Source organism: Chelonoidis abingdonii, chromosome 2 (assembly GCF_003597395.2).
Source record: "Chelonoidis abingdonii isolate Lonesome George chromosome 2, CheloAbing_2.0, whole genome shotgun sequence".
Classification (NCBI taxonomy): domain Eukaryota; kingdom Metazoa; phylum Chordata; order Testudines; family Testudinidae; genus Chelonoidis; species Chelonoidis abingdonii.
The window spans coordinates 217,284,219-217,302,918 of record NC_133770.1 but is presented as its reverse complement, the minus strand read 5'-3'; the positions used below and the strand labels follow the sequence as shown (position 1 = coordinate 217,302,918).

General features: G+C 41.9%; 1 protein-coding gene across 1 annotated transcript in view; it reads right to left on the bottom strand.

Annotated features, from left to right (window-relative positions):
- Window positions 1-18,700, bottom strand: part of CABLES1 (Cdk5 and Abl enzyme substrate 1) — a 119,205-nt gene that overhangs the window by 35,603 nt on the left and 64,902 nt on the right. The window contains 1 exon segment of the mRNA XM_032795812.2: window positions 4,545-4,622. Coding sequence (XP_032651703.1) covers window positions 4,545-4,622 — 78 coding nt within the window.

Below are 18,700 nucleotides of genomic sequence, written 5' to 3'. Positions count from 1 at the left end.
AGGTTGTGGAATCTCCATCTCTGGAGATATTTAAGAGTAGGTTAGATAAATGTCTATCAGGGATGGTCAAGACAGTATTTGGTCCTGCCATCAGGGCAGGGGACTGGACTCGATGGCCTCTCGAGGTTCCTTCCAGTCCTAGGGTCTATGAATCTATGCTGACTGAGTATGCCCACCGTAACTGGGCTTCCTAATTGCACTTATTACTGGAACAAGAACTATGGCTACAGTGTATTGGCAGAGGAATCTGAGAAACTAGTACAAAGTCCATTACAATTGTGCTGTGTACTTTCACTAAGTACATCAAGGACTCAGCATTTCAGCTTCTGCCTTAATATTTTACCTAATATAAGAGAAATCTCAGGAAAATAAATCCTACCACCTTAATGAGGTTTCCTGCTTAATCTCAATATCAAGCCAAAAATACACACAACAATGAAGCTTATACTCCTGACATTAAATAATTTGTAGACTTTGAAAATTTCTCACTATGTGGGAACAAAATTAATGAGAAGAAAAAAAGCCTATGAATCTGTAATTTTACACAGCACTATTATTAGTTTTTTTGTTGTGTGGGAGGGGTAAAGCAAAGCAAGGAGCATTTATCTTTTTCTTTTACTTTCTAATAATAGATGTAGTTCCTGTTCACCATGTCTACAGAATGATAAACATTCAGGAAATGTGTGCCTGAGGTTGATGATGACTTCATCTAAATTGCCTTAAATACCAAGTTCAGACAAAGGAAAAAATAGCACAGGAAACTTAGATTACGTCTACACAGCAGCCGGGAGGTGCAGTTTCCAGTTTAGGAAGGCATACAATTGGTAGCTCTGCTTGAGAGCCAATCGATTTAAAGATTAAATAATCACTATCATTTTTCTTAATGTACGTATTTTGTCTGTGAGACACGCATGTTTATCTCAGCCATTGCAAACAGGTCTGTATGATGTCAGTACAAATCATGCTCAGAAGAGCAAGATTTTGTTCCTTCTTACTGCAGAAACATAAAGAACCTTTCTGAAGCTGAAATGTAACAAGCACAACAAGTTTGCTGTGGTACTAAACAGGAGTAGATTTATAAACCAAACAAATGCAGTGCTTTATAATGCTAAGGCCATTCATTTTAAGTTTTATGACATATGGTTTCTTTGCACTTAATATAAATAAAATTACAGTCAAGGTCAATCAAGCAGTGCTAGCTTCCTGCAGTTCCCATTAACTTCACTGCGGGTGTTAAGCATCTCTCAGATTTGGCCCATAATTATCATGGGAAGTAGAGTGTCTATTATTAAAAAATTCAGATGAAGCAATAACATTGTTGCAATATTCCCAGTATATTACAACTGTGTTATGCTGATGTTACATTAGTGAGGATGACCCATGCCAGTCAGTACTTAGCTATCTCACAGCGGTATTCTACGGATTATTTTACTTTGCGCTAGATTGTGGCACGCAGTTGAGCCTGTGGAAATTCATAGATTCCAAGGTCAGAAGAGCCCATTGCGATCATCTACTCTGACCTCCTGTATAGCACAGGCAACAGAATGTCCACAAAATAATTCCCAGAGCAGATCTTTTAGAAAAACATCAAAATCTTGATTTTAAAATGGTTAGTGATAGAGAATCCATCATGGCCCTTGGTAAATTCTTCCAATAGTTAATTACTCTCACAGTATTTACACCTTCTTTCCAGTCTGAATTTGTCTAGCCTCAACTTCCAGTCATTGGAGCGTATTATTCCTTTCTCTCCTAGATTGAATATTGCTAAATATTCATTCCCCATATAGGTCCGTATAGACTGTAATCAAGTCACCTCTTCACCTTCTCTTTTTTTTTAAGCTAAAGAGATTGAGCTCTTGTGTGTCTTCTCTGAACCCTCTCCAATCCTCCTTGAATTGTGAGCACTCAAACTGGACACAGTATTCCAGAAGCAGTTGCATCAGTGCCAAATACAGAGGTAAAATAACCTCCATATGCCTATTCAAGATTCCCCTGCTTATGGATCTCAGGATTCCATTAGCTTTTTTGGACACAGCATCTCACTGAGAGCTTATTTTCAGCTGATTATTCACCATGACACCCAAATCTTTTTCAGACTCACTGCTTCCAAGGATACAGTTCCTCCATTCTGGAAGTATACTCTATATTCTTTGCTCCCAGATTTACATTTAACTATATTAAAACTACACTGTTTGCTTGCATCCAGTTTACCAAGAAATCCAGACTGTTCTGCATTAGCAACCCATCCTTTTCATTATTTACCACTCCCCCCAATTTTTGTGTCATTTGCAAACTTTCAGTGATGATTTTATGTTTTCTTCCAGGTCACTGATAAAAATGTTAAATAGCACAGAGCCAAGAACTGATCCCTGAGGAACCCCACTGAAAACAGACCTGCTCAATGACTAGTCTGTGTTTACAGTTACATTTTATGACCTAGCAATTAGCCAGTTTTTAATCCATTTAATATGTGCCATGTGACTTTTATATCATTCTACTTTTTCATCAAAATATTGTCCGGCACTAAGTCAAACACCTTACAGAAGTCTAAGTGAATTATGTCATCACAATTACCTTTATCAATCAAACTTGTAATCTCATAAAAAAATCAGATCTGTTTGACAGGATCTGTTTTCCATAAACCCATGTTGATTTGCATTAATTACATTACCCTCCTTTAATTCTTTATTAATCGAGTTCCATATTAACTGCTCCATTATCTTGCCTGGGATTGACGTCAGGCTGACATGCCTATAATTACCTGGGTCAGCCCGTTTACCCTTTTTAAAAATTGGCATATTTGCTTTCTTCCAGTCTTCTGGAACTTCCCCAGTGCTCCAAGACTTATTTAAAAATCAGTGTTAATGGTCCAGCAAGCTCCTCAGTCAGTTCTTTTAAAATTCTTGGATGCAAGTTATCTGGACCAGCTGATTTAAAAATGTCTAACTTTGGTAGCTTCTGCTTAACATTCTCCAGACACACTAATGAAATAGAGAGAGTGTTATCACTATATGATAAGACTGTATAACATGTTTTTTCCCAAATACAGAACAGAAATATTTATTCTGCCTTTTCTGCATTATTATTGATAAATCTACCATTTCGATCTAGTAATGGACCAATATAATTGTCAATATCATATCATGTATTTTTGCTCCTAATACATTAAAAAAAAATCCTTATTGTTCTTAACTCTGCTGGCCATAGATTTCTCCTGGTGTCCCTAGCCTTCCCTTATCAATTTTCCATGAGAGTGTGTGTGTGTGTGTATTTTACAGCTGCCTTCACTTCCTCTTTAAACCAGATAGTTTTTTTTTTTTTAACCACTATAGCCTTCTTCCTGTAATGTGGTATTGTGGCTTTTGGGGCATCAAGTACAGTGTTCTTAAACGATTCTCAATTGTTATTCACATTTTTCTGATTAAATTCTGCCTCCCAGGTGATTTTCCTCATTATCACTGCAATTCAGAAGGCATAGCCCCTTGCTTTCAATCTTTCAAAGGCATATTCAGCTCTCTGAGATAGCAGTTAAATTCCACATTCCAGTGATCATAAATGCACTGCAATGCAGTGCAAACGGCTAATGTTTCAAGATTTGCTTGATGCATCTTTCCAGTTTAATTAGCTAAAGAAAATTTTTTACTCAAAGACAGAATAATTGACCCAATTTCACCATATGGTATCTGCTTCTTTTGTACACAAAACAGTTTGCTATGAATTACTCAAACACTGAACAGTAATGCTAAAAAACTTTACTGAAAACAATGGGCCAAATTCATCCCTGATGTACTTTAGTGATATTAGAAGAGGGATCAATTTGACCCAAAGTGATCTGTGGGTGTCCTTTTTCACACTGTTACCCAACTTCACATATCCTAATTTGATGTCTTCACTTACGTGGTTTCAATTTGGAATGACGGGCATTGCACGTTCTGTTATCTTTGGAAAATTACAAACCTATTGGCCCAGATCTTCAGCTGGTATTATCTGGCATAGCTCCACTGAAGACACTGACACCAATTGAGGATCTGGCCCATGGCTTATAAGTTATTTGTCTCCATTTTTACAACTGGTGTTTTCAGTAACTGAATACAGTTTTTAAACCATTTTAATGAAATAGTTCAATTAACAGTATTTTGTTTGAATTCAATCATTTCTCTATAGTGCTGGAAAGTAGATACTGTAGCATTGTTCTAGTGTAGGAGAACCAGAAAGGGAAAGCTGACTATATATAAAAGTAATAGTGTGTAGAATATCTGCATTGTCCAAGATTAGTGAAGCATGAAAAACAAACAGTACAAATGGTAAATTGTACTAAAACTGGATTTTTTTAATTCCTCCAGTTTTAATAATCTAAGATATTATAACAAAGATAAGGAAATCTGTGATTTAAAAATATGATTTTAACCTGATACTATAGCACAAATCAAATATTTATCTTTTGGGGGAAGATATTTAAAAACAACAGCCCTGTTGTCTGTATTCAGTACTATATATGCTGTTATGACCCAAAGAGACGAGGTAGTATGCATAAGTATACATACCCGATTTGGGTACAGTCTCGATACGGCAGCACTGAAAATATGCTACAGAAGGATCTTCTGCCACTGATAAGGACTATTCTAAAAAAATAAACAAAAATCAAAGACTAAAATTAAAAAAAAAACTCACAGCAATAAACAAAGCAAACAACAAGCGTTAGCATTCAGGCATTTAGCAATTAAAAGCTTCTACCATTGACAATTTTGTCCTTCTCTTTTTAGAAGTTGGTGCTGTGTTCCATGGAAAAATACTGTACGACTGAATGATTTACAGGAAACCTGAATTACACTGCCTCGCATCACCTACCCATCATATAGACAGCTAACAGAGCCGAAGCTCCCAAGTTCCATACTGAGGTTCTATTTTAATAATTTCACTTGTATGGTAAAGGAAGTTTGACGATAGGCTGTATTTGTAATAAAATATGAAATGCATATACTTGGTATTGGTTGAATCAATCTACCCTAGACATGTCAAGTTATAAATCATAGTTCAAGCAATTTCAAATAAGTTTAAAAACAATGCTCTTTGAGAGAGATCATTAGAGAAGTATAAAAACCTCATAACATTTTAAAAAATGTATTCCTATGATAACTTCAGTAATTCTTCATGTTTAAAAAAATAGTAAAGCACTCCTTTGCATTTTTAACATGATCCTTTATTACCAGTTCAAGACTGGTAAACAATTAATTTTAAACCGATTTAGGTCCACTGATCAGAAGCAAGACACAAAAGTTTCAGACAACTATTCATAGAATAAAAAGCCGGACAGGACCTTTGTGATCATCTAGTCTGACTTCTTGTATAACACAGGCCATATACGGCTTCCCTGAATTAATTTCTGATTGAATTCAAGCATATCTTTTAGAAAAACATACAATCTTGATTTAAAAGTTTCCATGATTGAGAATCCACCACAACCCTTGTTAAGTTGCTTCAGTGATTAATTATCCACACTGTAAAAAAATTTACATCTTAGTTGAAGTCTGAATTGGTCCAGTTTCAACTTCCAGTCACTGGATCTTGTTATGTCACTATCTGCTAGATTGAAGAGTCTTCTATAATCTAATTTCTGTTCTTCATGTAGGTATCAACTATGATCAAGTCAACCCTTAACCTCCTCTTTGATAAATTAAATAGATTAAATTCCTTGACTCTATCACTATAAGGCAGGGTTTCCAATCTTTTAACAATTTTTGCAGCTTTTCTCTGAACCCTCTCAAATTTATGAACATCCTTCTTGAATTGTGGATACCAGAACTGCACAGACTTCTAGTGTCAAATACAGAGGGAATATAAACTCCCTATTCCTACCTCAGATTCCACTCTCTATGCATTCAAACATTGCATTAACCCTTTTGGCCACAGCATCATACTAGGAGCTCATTTTCAACTAATTATCCAGCATAACCTCCAAGTCTTTTCTCAGAGTCACTGCTTCCCAGGACAGCGTCCCCCATCCTGGAGGTATGGGCTGCTCTCTCTGTTCCTAGATGCATGACTTTACATTTGGCCATATTAAAGTGTACAGTTTGCTTGCACCCAGTTTACCAAGAGATATAGATTGCTCTGTACCAGTGACCTGTCCTCATTATTTCCAACTCTCCCAATTTTTGTGTCATCTGCAAACTTTATCAGTGATGATTTTATGTTTTCTTCCAGGTTATTGATAAAATGTTAAATAGCATAGTAGGACCAAGAATAGATTCAGCTGACCACACTAGAAACACACCCATTCAATGACTATTTTGTTTACAATTACATTTTGAGACCTATCAGTTAGCCAGTTATTGATCCATTTAATATGTGCTATGTTGATTATGTATCATTCTAGAGTCACAGTCAAAACATTATGTGGTCCCAAGTCAAATGCCTCACAGAAGTCTAAGTATATTACATGAACACTGTTACCTTTCACACACAATTTGTAATCTCATCGAAGAGAGATACCAGGCTAGTTTGACAAGATCTATTTTCCATAAACCCATATTGATTGGCATTAATTACTGAAGATAATGACGAAGTGGATGGGAGTGGATCGATGAAGATCATTTTCACCAGAAAAAAAAACTACACAAACTACTGTAACAGTAAACAGCTGGCATTTTTTAATGTCTCCACTTTCCTCACTAATGCTGGATTATTTACTGCTTCTGGACACTGAGGGCTTCCCTGCATGGCACTTGGCAAAGCATGCTAGAAGAGTATGATTTGTAAAATGCTCTAACGAGCCACGCTCCAACTGACTTGTGTGGACCCTGCTGGTGTGGCTCTAAAAGGTACTTAGTTTTCATTTACATAGTCCCAAACAGGACTATGGTTGGCAAGCAGACTGTGCTTCATCCTGTCACATTTTGAGCTTATCATGGTGGTCTGTGCACTTATGACCTCCAGGCTTGATTAGTGCAATGCACTATACTAGGAATAAAATGCTGACCTTAAAAATTCCCTATTTTTTGTTTCAGAATGCTGCCAATACCTACTTGGCAACCTGGCTTCCACAAGCATATCACTCTGGTGCGTTATACTCCAAACTCTGATCCCCTTTCTTACATATCTGCCACAAACTTCAGTGGGGGCAGGAATTCACCCCTCATTTTTACTCTTTGCATTACATTGGTCAAAGCTTGGTAGTAAGCTCAGTGCAAGGACCATTTTTAGTTCAGTGTCAGTAAAGTACCAAGTATATCTACAGGGCTATAACATAAGACATTTTAATTAAAATTACAGATAAGCCCTCAGCAATTGTGCTACTCTAAAGCATCACCACCACTGTAGCCAAACGGTATCCACAATTCCCCAATATGCGGAAGCACACTTATGTTGCCCAGAGAGTTGCTTCATGCTGCTCGTGGCACCCACCAGGGGGATCCTGAATAGCTGAGAGCACAGACACAGACTTTTCAAACTGCCAGGGAGTGCTCAACCCCTGGTTCTGCCCCAGGCCCTGCCCCCACTTCACCTCTTCCCCTAAAGCCCCACCCTGCCTCTGTCCACCTCCATTCCACTCCCACCCCATCTCTTCCCGTCCAGTTCTGCCCCCTTTCCTGACTGCACTGTGTCCCTGCTCCATCTCCTCCCTCTCAGCCTCCCTGCATGCCATGAAACAGCTGTTCAAGGCGGGTGGGAGAAATGGAGAAAGAGGGGGAGGCACTGATCCATGGGGTGGGAGGTGCTAGGAGTGAGGTGGAAAGGCTGCCCTTGGATGCTCAGAAACCACCACCTTTTCCCCATGGGTGCTCCAACCTCAGAGCACCCACAGAGTCAGTGCCTATAGCTGAGAAGTTAGTCTTCTTTCTCCTGGAACATTCCATTATAGCAGGAATATTTTCTTCTTTTACAAAAAATGTATTTGAAGAAGTCTTCAGTGAAGAGAATATTTATGCTGCAATAATACGCAAATGCAAAAATGTTTTCTAATAATAACCAACTACATACTAGTGAGAGGACTTCTTACAGCATCAGAGTATTATCTCATTCTTTGTCTAGGTGCCAAAATACTTTTTATCTAACCTGTCACCAAGACAGCACTTTACTCTATAAGATGCCTTAATGGTATTAAAGTCAACTATAAAGCAAGATGGATGTGTTTTTCACATTTGAGAAAGACAGTCAACAAACACAAAATCTGGCATAAGATTCACTTTCTGCTCACCACTGCTTATTGCCAAACGATTTTATTACTCAGAGCAGTTCCCTCACTCACTGAAAGCCTTGTTTGCTGATGTACGCAACTTGGCACCATTTTTCAGGCTGACATCAGAAAATATCTTTGAATTCTGAAAACCACAATACCCCCCAGACATACTCTGCCTCCCTGCCCTCTGCTGCTTCTGGAAATTCAGCTTTTTCCATCAACGCCCTACTCCTCCCTGAAAAATCTCATGATATTAAAAGAAAACCAGACTGGTGCCTTCACATGTCCACATGTAGTGACAGCTATTATACAATGAGATCTCACCAAGAAAAACTTTATATATTAGGAATTCCTGGGGGAATTCTGCACCAAAAATTTTAAAAAAAATTGCACACAGTATTTTAAAATTCTGCAAAATTCTACATATTTTATTTGTCAAAATAATCACTCTGGTTTCAAGTACAATGGATGGAGAATGGAAGTGGGGAGCTTTGGAGGAAATCCCCAAACCTTCCTGCCTAATAGTAATGTAGCTAGGTTTGACCCTTTATTTCTAGTTATTAGTCAACAAACATATGCAGCCATATGCTTAGTGTGGCTAGAGAACCAAACTCACAATGTTGGCTACTGACCATTTCCAGGAAGGTCAGTAGCAAACAGTTCATGGAACACATTTTGATAGGAAATTTTTTCAGTCCAAAAATTTACACCAGTTCTAATCACTAAAGCACCATAAACATTTATGAGGCCATAATGTCCTTTATACCACTCTGGCAATGTAAAGGAGCCTTAAAATATTTACATCAGTTTTATACTCCTGGGGGAATTCACTAAGACAATGAGAATGATTCACTAAGCAGGCAGGCTGCTGCTTTCTATTCTGCCTAAGGGGACAGAGCCTGCCCCACTCCCACCTCCTCAGAAACACTCTGATGCCCTGCCCCTCCACACCGAGCATGCTGCAATAGTGAGGGAGCGGGACAGAGTGTCTCTCTCTCTCTCTCTCTCTTACACACACACACATGCATGACTGCCCAGTACAACCCCCAGCAGTGATTTACATCTCTATTGGCTGCTCTGGGCCCCCAAACCAACCTGCTTGTGCAGCTGGGGAGGGACCTGTGACTGCTCTTCTGGCTTCCATTTGCTTTCCCATCAGAAGGAAATCATTTTTCTGCAGGGAAGCAAAAAAAATCTGTAGGGGACATGAATTTTGCGCGCACACAGTGATGAAGAATTCCCCCAAGAGTAATTAGGGATCAAAATGGAAGAAAACAGGTAACAGCACAATAATTCCAGGGCAGCTTGGGGAAAAAACAGCTACTTTTCCCCACTCAATTTTGAGCTCCAGTCACCTCTCCTTCCATAAACAGAGTAGGACCCTGATCCCACAAAGCTCTCCTGGAGACAATAGAAGGAGTGTGTTCTGGCTCCATGGTAATGGCCTCTTTTATCTGAGACCTCAAGGAAGCTCCTTTACCAGAACTTCATGGGGTTGGTGCACTGCAGGGTTTTGGGACTGGATGGGAAGCAGCAATGAACAGCTACTCCCCACCAGTGTCATCTTCTGCTTACCCTGGACACTTCCTTACAAAAATCTGACTGTGAGCTGCCTGAAGCAGCATGAACTCTTGCTGAATTTGTTCCATGGCTGCCACTCCACAGCTGCCAAGGGGGTTTTACCAGGGAGGCCACAGCAGCAGTGTGGAGGGCTAGTACTTCCACAGGAACAAGGCTCACTTCCCTGCAAGTTCCAGAGCTTCACAGTGTTGTAACGCCCCTGCCTCTGCCTCTTACCCAGGGTGTGTATGCCCTTGGCCACTTCACAAGGTGACCGTCCTGATATAAGCAGCAGGTATAAAGACAGCCAAAGCTTCTGAGGAGACCATTTTCAAAAGCAATAAACTTCTGTTTTTTCTGGATCTGTCCGATGACCCAAGCAAGAAGGGGTGACGAATTTTATTCCCCCTCCATAAATGTGCATTTGGAGAGGAAGATGTAGAGGCAACTATCCTATTCTCAGAAAAACTCTGAGTTACTGATGAGGAGAAAATATTTTGAGAGAGGTGAAATTTGCACCAATGTTTCTGGACAAGAAGGGAAGTAACTCAGCTGACTTAAAGAAGAGGAAGAATTAAAATCTGTTTCTCTCTTTCTCAAGCGCTTGCCAAGAGAAATTACTGTGTTGACAAAATTCTGTGACCTTCTAGGAAGCTGAACCATGTGATATATAGTTAGACTTAGTCCAGTATTCCAGCCCCTGTTCGTTAAGTTTAACTGTTGTGGCTCTGCTGCTCTGCATACAAAAACAACGGATGGACACATGAGCCATGCTGTCTGGGAAGGTTTTCATAGAACCATAGAATGTAGGGGTGGAAAGGAGCTCAAAAGGTCATCAAATCCAGCCCCAGGTGCTGAGGCAGGACCTAGCATACCTGGACCATCCCTGACAAGTGTCTGTCTGTACTGTTCTTAACATCCTTCTACAATCTCTCTTGGAAGCCAATTCCAGAGTTTAACTACTTTTATAGTTAGAAAGCTTTTCCTAATATCTAACTAAAGCTCCCTTGCTGCAGATTAAGCCCATTACTTCTTGTCTTATCTTCAATGGACATGGAGAGCAACTGATGCTCATCCTCTTTGTGGCAGTTCTTATCAGATCCCTTCCCATCTTCTTTTCTTAAGATTAATTATGGCCAGTTTTTTAACCTTTCCTTATAGGTCAGATTTTTCTAAACCTTTTATTATTTGTGTTGCTCTATTCTGGACTTTTCCTGTTGTGTTTTCCCTTTAAGTGGCTTATCTTTGTGGTTCCAGCTCTTCCATTTACTAAAAAAGTGGAGGACACTGAACCAAGAGGAACACCACCTCTTCGTATACATATATATTTATATGCTAAGTTTAGAGTGCAGCAATTTTTATATTAATTAATTAGTTTGTGTAATATGTTTGTAAATAATGACATGTTTTATGAAACATCTTTACTGCTCCAAGAGGTTATGGATTTATGATGTTCTGCTTTTGGCCCAAACCAAAATCTTAAAAGAAATGGGATGGGATTGGGGCGGGGGGGAGGAGGAGAGGGGAAGTAGTCTTTTTTTTAACTCTAGGGGGAATTCCACACCATTGCACACATTGAGAATTCATGTCCCTTGCAGATTTCTTTGCTTCCCTGCAGAAAAATGACTTTCTGATGGAGAAGTAAAGGGAAGCTACAAGAGCAGTCACATGCCCTTCCCCAGCAATGTAGGTGCATCGTTTCCTGCCCTTGGAGCAGCTGTCCAAGAGGTAAATCATGGTGGGGTTAGGGAGGCAGGGTTGTGGACATCCATGGGTATAGTTTGAGGGGGTACACGGGGTTGCGTGCCACTGCCCTCCCCCATTTTCTGTGAATGCCAGTCTGCCCAGGACTAGCGCTGCTCAGCTTGCCAGGAGACAGGGGGGCTCAGTGGTTCCCATGCTGCACTTCTCCCTGGCATGTTTCTGGCTTGCTTGGCCCCTCTCCCTGCAACTGGGTCCAGGCAGGGAGTGGAGAAGGTGGGAGGGAAGAGCTTCTCTCCTGCTGGGTGAAGGAGAGTGGCTGCTCTGGCTCACTAACAACCCCCCCACTCTGGGTCCTAGTGCCTACCACATTCTCCCATGTGTGCTTGGTGTCCTGCATGGCCACAATCCTGTTTTCTGTACAATGGTGAGTGAATGTGGCGGGGCAGGGTAGGGTGGTGGGAACATGAAGTGGGGAAGGAAGGGGGATGGGATAGGCCAGGGGGAAGAGAGAGGCATAGGGAATGGGACAGGAAGAGGGGGATGTGGGAGTGAGGGGAGGGGTATGGGGCAGGAGACAGTGGGGAGAGGAAGGCGCAGTGGGGAAAGGATAGCATCTAGACCCCTACTCCACCAAATTCTCCCTGGAATTTCCACTGAGCCACCTGCACCTAGATTGCCCCAAACAGAACCCTCTCACCCTATACCTCGATCCCCTGAACTAAGCACCTCCACAGCTGGATCCTGCCTGCACACACCTGGCACGCCTGTGTAGAGGGGCAGGTCCCAGGGTGTTTCTGGGGCAGGCTTGGCTCTTGAGCTGTGTCAGGGTTCGGTGTAGCCTCACCGCCGAGTCTGTGTCCCAGAGGGGGTGCTGCAGGGTGATCTCCCTCCTCTATGAAGCCAGTGGCCGGTATTCCCCACTGCCATGCTGGATCCTCCACGTTTATTGACAAATAAAATTTGCAAAATTTTGCAGAATTTTAAAATATTGTGCACATTTTTTATTTTGTTGGTGCAGAATTCCCTCAGGAATTTTTGCAATTTTCATTTCTACACTGATATTATGTTTTTCTGGCATGTTCCACTTATTTGTTAGTCTCATTGATGATGAAGGCCAAGGGAAATATTAATGAGCTTGACAGCTGATATCACTGTTTTGGTGGACTTTTCTGCTAGATACTAGATAAGACTAATATGAAAATGAATCCTCTGGGCCATAAGTTTATGAATGCACTAATAATAGGAGCCTGCTGTGCAAAGGACAATACAACGCAACTGCTTATACACTAATGGGATCAAACAACAAAGAGATGGTTTCATTCTTATGTTTTCACACAAAAATGGTACTAATTGCTACAGTTTAGAGCAGCTCCAAAGACTGCTTTGACAGTGCACAATTGTTTGACTCTAGACCTGGGTGGGAAATTATTTTCTCATCTTGGGAAAATTTTCAAGATTTAAAATAAAGAAAAAAATCACATCCCAAATCAGGACAAAAAGTTAAAATCTGAAAAAAAATACGATTCCAGTAAATGAAAATTGCAATTTGACCTTTATTTAAAACTGCATTTTTACTAATAGTTAGCTTAAAATCTGACACAGTTATTTTGAACTAAAACACAGAATTTGATTAGAAATTGTCAAAACAAAACAAAATTTTTCAAATAATTTTTTGAACTGAGAAATTTGCTGAGACAACCCCGTTCCTGTGAACAATTTCAGTTTCGACAAATTGCCATTTTCTGTCAAAGAAAAAAATAGTCACAAAATTTCCAGCCAGATTCCACTTCCTCTAATGAGAAATATATTATAAATCTGTAGAAACTGGTTTGACTAACACACAAGAGTTAGTCATTGGATAGTTCTTAAGGAATTGTGGGGAAGGTGCTGTATACAGTACAGGAGGCTCTCTTCTGTGTTGAGCTAGTAGAGATATTCCTTTAAAACACAACTGATAGACCACTTGCACTGGAACATCAAAGACCACAGTTCAACCTCCAGCTTAGGTAAGTAAATTGCCACTAGTGTGTGTTCCTGTCCATGGAAAAACAACTGCATTCTTCATGCTATGAGAGAGAGATAAATCACACTACAGTACCCATGACAGAATCCTCCAACCATAACGGGACCAGGTAACTAAGAATATACAAGTATCAGAGGAGTAGCTCTGTTAGTCTGGATCTGTAAAAAGCGAGAGCGTGTCCTGTGGCACTTTACAGACTAACAGCTGTATTGGAGCATAAGCTTTCGTGGGTGAATACCCATTTTGTCGGATGCATCCAAAGAAGTGGGTATTCACCTACGAAAGCTTATGCTCTTGTACGTCTAAGAATATACAGTAAGTGAGGTAGTCATCCATCTTTTTTAAATCAAAAGGTCTGTATTTTCACTATAAAACCAGGAGTCGCATACCAATAATATGATTAATTCAATATTTAATTTGTTTTATTTACCTTGTTTTCAATTAACCCCTCAAATATAAAATTAAAGCCACTGTCAGCACTTTCAAAGTTGGATTCCTCAAGCTAGGTGACTAAATACATCATTGGGCACCTGAATAAGTCACGTGAGAGAAAGGATAGTCCGGTGGTTAGAGTAATACCCTATGACTTGGGAGACTGGGGTTCAAGTCCCTGACTCAACACAGATTTGTTTTTGTGACTCTCTGGAAGTCAAGTGTGAGTTTGGCCATGCCCAACTTTTAGCTGTCCTGCCACCCACTGGAATCCTAAGCTCCCTGTACAAAGCATGGGGAGAGTCAGGCGCCTAAGAAAAGGAATCACAGAAGGCAGCAAGCAATGGGCAGCTACCTAAGCTAGCCAGTTGTTGCTGGTGTCCTTCATGACCACTGATGACGGTATTATGTCTTGTGAGTATGACTGTGGCTAAAATGGCTGATGAGCGAATGGCAGTCCTTTTTGCATTGAGTGCATATGAAACTCGATATCAGGGAAGGGATTCAAGTCTGTGCCACCGAGTCTGCCGTGTCTGCGCCACTCAGCTTCTGTACCACAAACTCCATATGGAGATTAATCTCGAATTGAGTAATCCCATCACTAACTGCTGCTCACCAGCATGATCTAACTGTTGCTGATGATTCCCAGCTATAAATGTCAATGTTGCCCTCAAATTGTGCTTCAGTGTGTCCTTCAAGTGTTTCTCCTGGCCACCGTGTGTGAGATTACCCACTTTCAGTTCTCCATACAGCAACTGCTTTGGCAGTCTGGTGTCATCCATCCTCAGCACATGCTCAGCCCAGTGTAACATGATGCAATGAGCATGGTTTCAATCTCTGGAGTGGCCGTGTTCCAGAACCTCATTACTGGTAACTTTATCCTGGCATTTAATGCCGAGTATGCCACACAGGTGTCATACATGTAAATTTTCTAGAAGCTTGATGTGATGCCTATAGCAGTTCTAGGTCTTGCACGCATACAACAAATTGGACAGCACAATCACTTTTATAAAAGTTAGCATGGTTTGAAGCTTAATATCCTCTTGCTGCCAGACTCTGCTTGACAGTATGCCAAATAATGAACTGGCTCTGTTGATGCATCTTGTCAGCTGCTTGCCTATAGTAGCATCATTTGACAATGTGCTGCTAAGATAGCAGATGTCTGTAACAGCATTCAGCTGTGCTGCTGATGGTGATTTTTGGTTTTGTGCAGGGTTTCCCTGGTGCTAGTTGATATATGGCTTATCTTTTTCAGACTGATTGTCAGCCAGTACCTTTTTGCAGACTCTGCAAATCTGTCCGTAATCAATTGTATCTCTTCTTCAGTATATGCCTCTAGAACACAGTCATCGGCATTCAGCAGCTCATGAACAACTTCTAAAATAGCTCATGAAAGATTGTGGCCTGTTCAGGTTGAATACATTTTCCAGAGGACCAAAAACGTATGGTGATCTCAACACTCAGGTCTCTTGCAGAGTCATTGCTGCATAAAAGAGATTGAACAGGACTGGACCACTTACACAGCCCTTCTTAATACCATTAGTGATAGGAAACTGATCAGACAGAACACCTTCTACACAGACTCATCCAAAAGTAACCTCAGAATGTTGGAGAATTTTTCTGGACAACCAAACTTACATAATCATTGCTGAAGTCCAACTCTACTGACAACGTCAAATGCTTTAAACAGGTTTATGAAGATAGTGTAAAGGTCCTGTTGCTGTTCTCTGCCTTTCTCCTGCATCTGATGAGCTACGACTATAACGTCTGCCATTCCTCACGTTGGCCTGAAACTGCACTGCAACTCCAATAATGTGTGATTAGCGACATTGCATAAGACTTGATAGGAGTACCCTGGCCAGAGCATTTCCAGCAATAGAGAGTAACGAGATACTGTGAAAACTGTCACAGTCAAACTTTTTACCTTTCCTCTTGTATATGGTGACAATGGTGGTGTCTTTGAAGGCTTGCAGTACATCTTCAGTACTCCATATATTGAGAAATAGTCCATGTTGTCACCTCAGCAAGCTCTCACCTCCTCACTGGAATATTTATGCAGAAATGCCATCTTATCTGGGGGCCTTACAGTTCTTCATAGCACTAACTTAATTTCAGTGCGGACTTCACCGAAGGATGGGACTGTGTCCATGATGTCACATGCTGGCTGATCCACTACTCTTGTTAAGTATCAGAGGGGTAGGCATGTTAGTCTGGATCTATAAAAGCAGCAAAGAGTCCTGTGGCACCTTATAGACTAACAGACGTATTGGAGCATGAGCTTTCATGGGTGAATACTCACTTCATCGGATGCACATCCGATGAAGTGGGTATTCACGCACGAAAGCTCATGCTCCAATACGTCTGTTAGTCTATAAGGTGCCACAGGACTCTTTGCTGCTTTTACTCTTATTAGTTCCTCATCTATAATGTTGGATGGTGTGTTCAGAAGATCACTGAAATGCTGTGGCCATCTCTGAAGGACTTCTCCTTTGAAAGTGGTCAGTGTTAAGCCATCCATGCTCATAAAAGGCAATGTGTGTGTATGGTGTGTGTTTGTGTATAGGATGACATATGTCTTTCAAAGCAGCATAGAAATCTTTGGTCTCATGGCGATCAGCAAACCCCCGGATTTCTTCTGCCTTGATATTTCACCATTGATACTGCACATCTCCTAGCTTAGATTAGATGTCATGATGCAGGTTCTTATGTGTGGTTACTGTAACTACAGGCACATGGGATACAAGAATCTGAGGGTGCACGTCATGTTTATTTAGTGAGTAGCTGTTGGATTTCCAGGTCACTATAACCTAACAGCATCCTAATGCAAGAGGTGCTTGTAAGCATGTAAGGGACTGGGGCGTAGGCAGTCTTGCCTAGCAGTCACAGTTGTGCTGAGGACTTTCCACCAGGGATGGCAATCACTGGACTGGAGTTAGAAGAATTGCAAGGCCAGGTGCCATAAACAAGAGTCAGGGTCAGAGTCAGGCTGGGGTCAGAGACCAGAGGTAGTACCATGTTAGAATCGAGAGGCAGGACTCAGGGTCAAAATCAGGCTGGAGTCAGAGATCAGGAATCAAGGCAAAGTCTGGCACAGTAACAGGCCAAGGTCTGTGTTGGTTGTCCTATAACTTCCTGGGGTTAAGCAGGGGCACTTGGCCAATCAAATGGCCACAAGCTACCATCACCCTAGGTCTTGGGGGCAGTACTTCCTGCGGTGCCTATTCTCCACTGTGCTCTCCAGCTGTGCTTCTGCAGAGCCTTCTGGTGGCACTGTGGGAATATTGGCCATCCCAGGCTCTGCAGACCTAGGTTCAGTCCCTATGCCCTTACAAAAGGAGCTTATAGGTATCTGGCAGAGAGTTCCAGCTGGCCTGACAAGTTGAATGTTTACAGGGCAGGCAGTGACAACCTCTCACTGATCCGGATTGCACCCGGATTGTGACAATTCCAGCTAGTAGGAAGTGCTGAGGAGAAGGGTGCAGCCTAGCCCCAGCTCATCAAAGGAGTCAGACACCTAACTCTTCTCAGGATTCACAGCAGTGAACCCTCTCCTGGAGTTTGGTGCCTAAGCCAGGTCTGCCCTTCCTCAAGAAAAAACAGAGAGACACGCTTCCCACCTATTACATACAATAGCCATGGGGCAGGCCCTTAGTGGGAGATGGGAGACCTGTTTTCAAATCCCTGCTCTGCCTGGTTTGGAACGCAAACTGAACTTGGGTCTTCCAGATCTCAGGGAGTTCCCTAACCATCGGGCTACAGAGCCAGTCTTCAATGAGTATTTCATTACTGATACAAAGTGGAACAGCTTCAACAGGTGAGAGAGACCAGCCCCAGATTAACCAATAACAGGGGGTTAGGACTCTCACCTGGGATATGGGAGACATAGGGTCAAGCTCCTGCCCCACATCAGGCTAAGTGGAGATTTGAAAATTGGTCTCCTAATATGACTGCCCTAACTACTGGTCTTCTGGGTATCCTGGTACAGCCAGCCAGCCAGCCAGCCACCCTCCTTAGCTGTCTTTGCGTTGGCTAGGTGTGCTCAGAGTCCATCTACTGGTTTGGGGCCCACAGGTGAGATAGGGCTTAGGTGTCAGTTGTGGTGTTGAGCAGCTGGGATGTACCAGGACTCAAGCAGCTTTGCGCATGCCCAGAGGTGGAAACTTGGGCACCACAGGGACTTTACTAGTGGAAACTTTAGGCATGCAGGTAATGTAGGTGCCTACAGGGTTAGGGGGCAGCTGAGTGGGGGCTTTGAGGATTCCAGTGGTGTCTAAGGGCTTGGCTATACTTGCAAGTTAGAGCGTATTGAAGCAGCCCCAGGCGTCCTAGCTCACTACCTACCTGTCCACAATGGCAAGGCACAGAGAACGCTCTGACTCCAAGGCTAAAGTGCTCCTGGTACTCCACCTCAGTGAGAAGATTAATGCTTGGCGCGTCTTGGCTGAAACGCCCGTGCGTCAGTATGAACAAGGTGTTGCATTACTGCGCTCTGATCAGCCTCCAGAAACATCCCATAATCCCTTTAAGTCAAGTCAAGTGGCCACTCTTGTCATTGGTTTGGAACTACTGCAGCCATGCCGATATGCCCTTTGAAGGCTCCATTTCTGACAGCCGGCATGCTTATCTGAAAAAAACACCCCCCTGAGCACTGCAAGATACAGCGCTGTAAAGCCTGAGTGTAAACAGTGCCGCAGCGCTGGCTGCAAGCTACACCCGTAGAGGATGTGGAGTACGTGCAGCACTGGGAGAGTTCTCTCCCAGCGCTGGCGCTGCGACCACACTCGCACTTCAAAGTGCTGCCG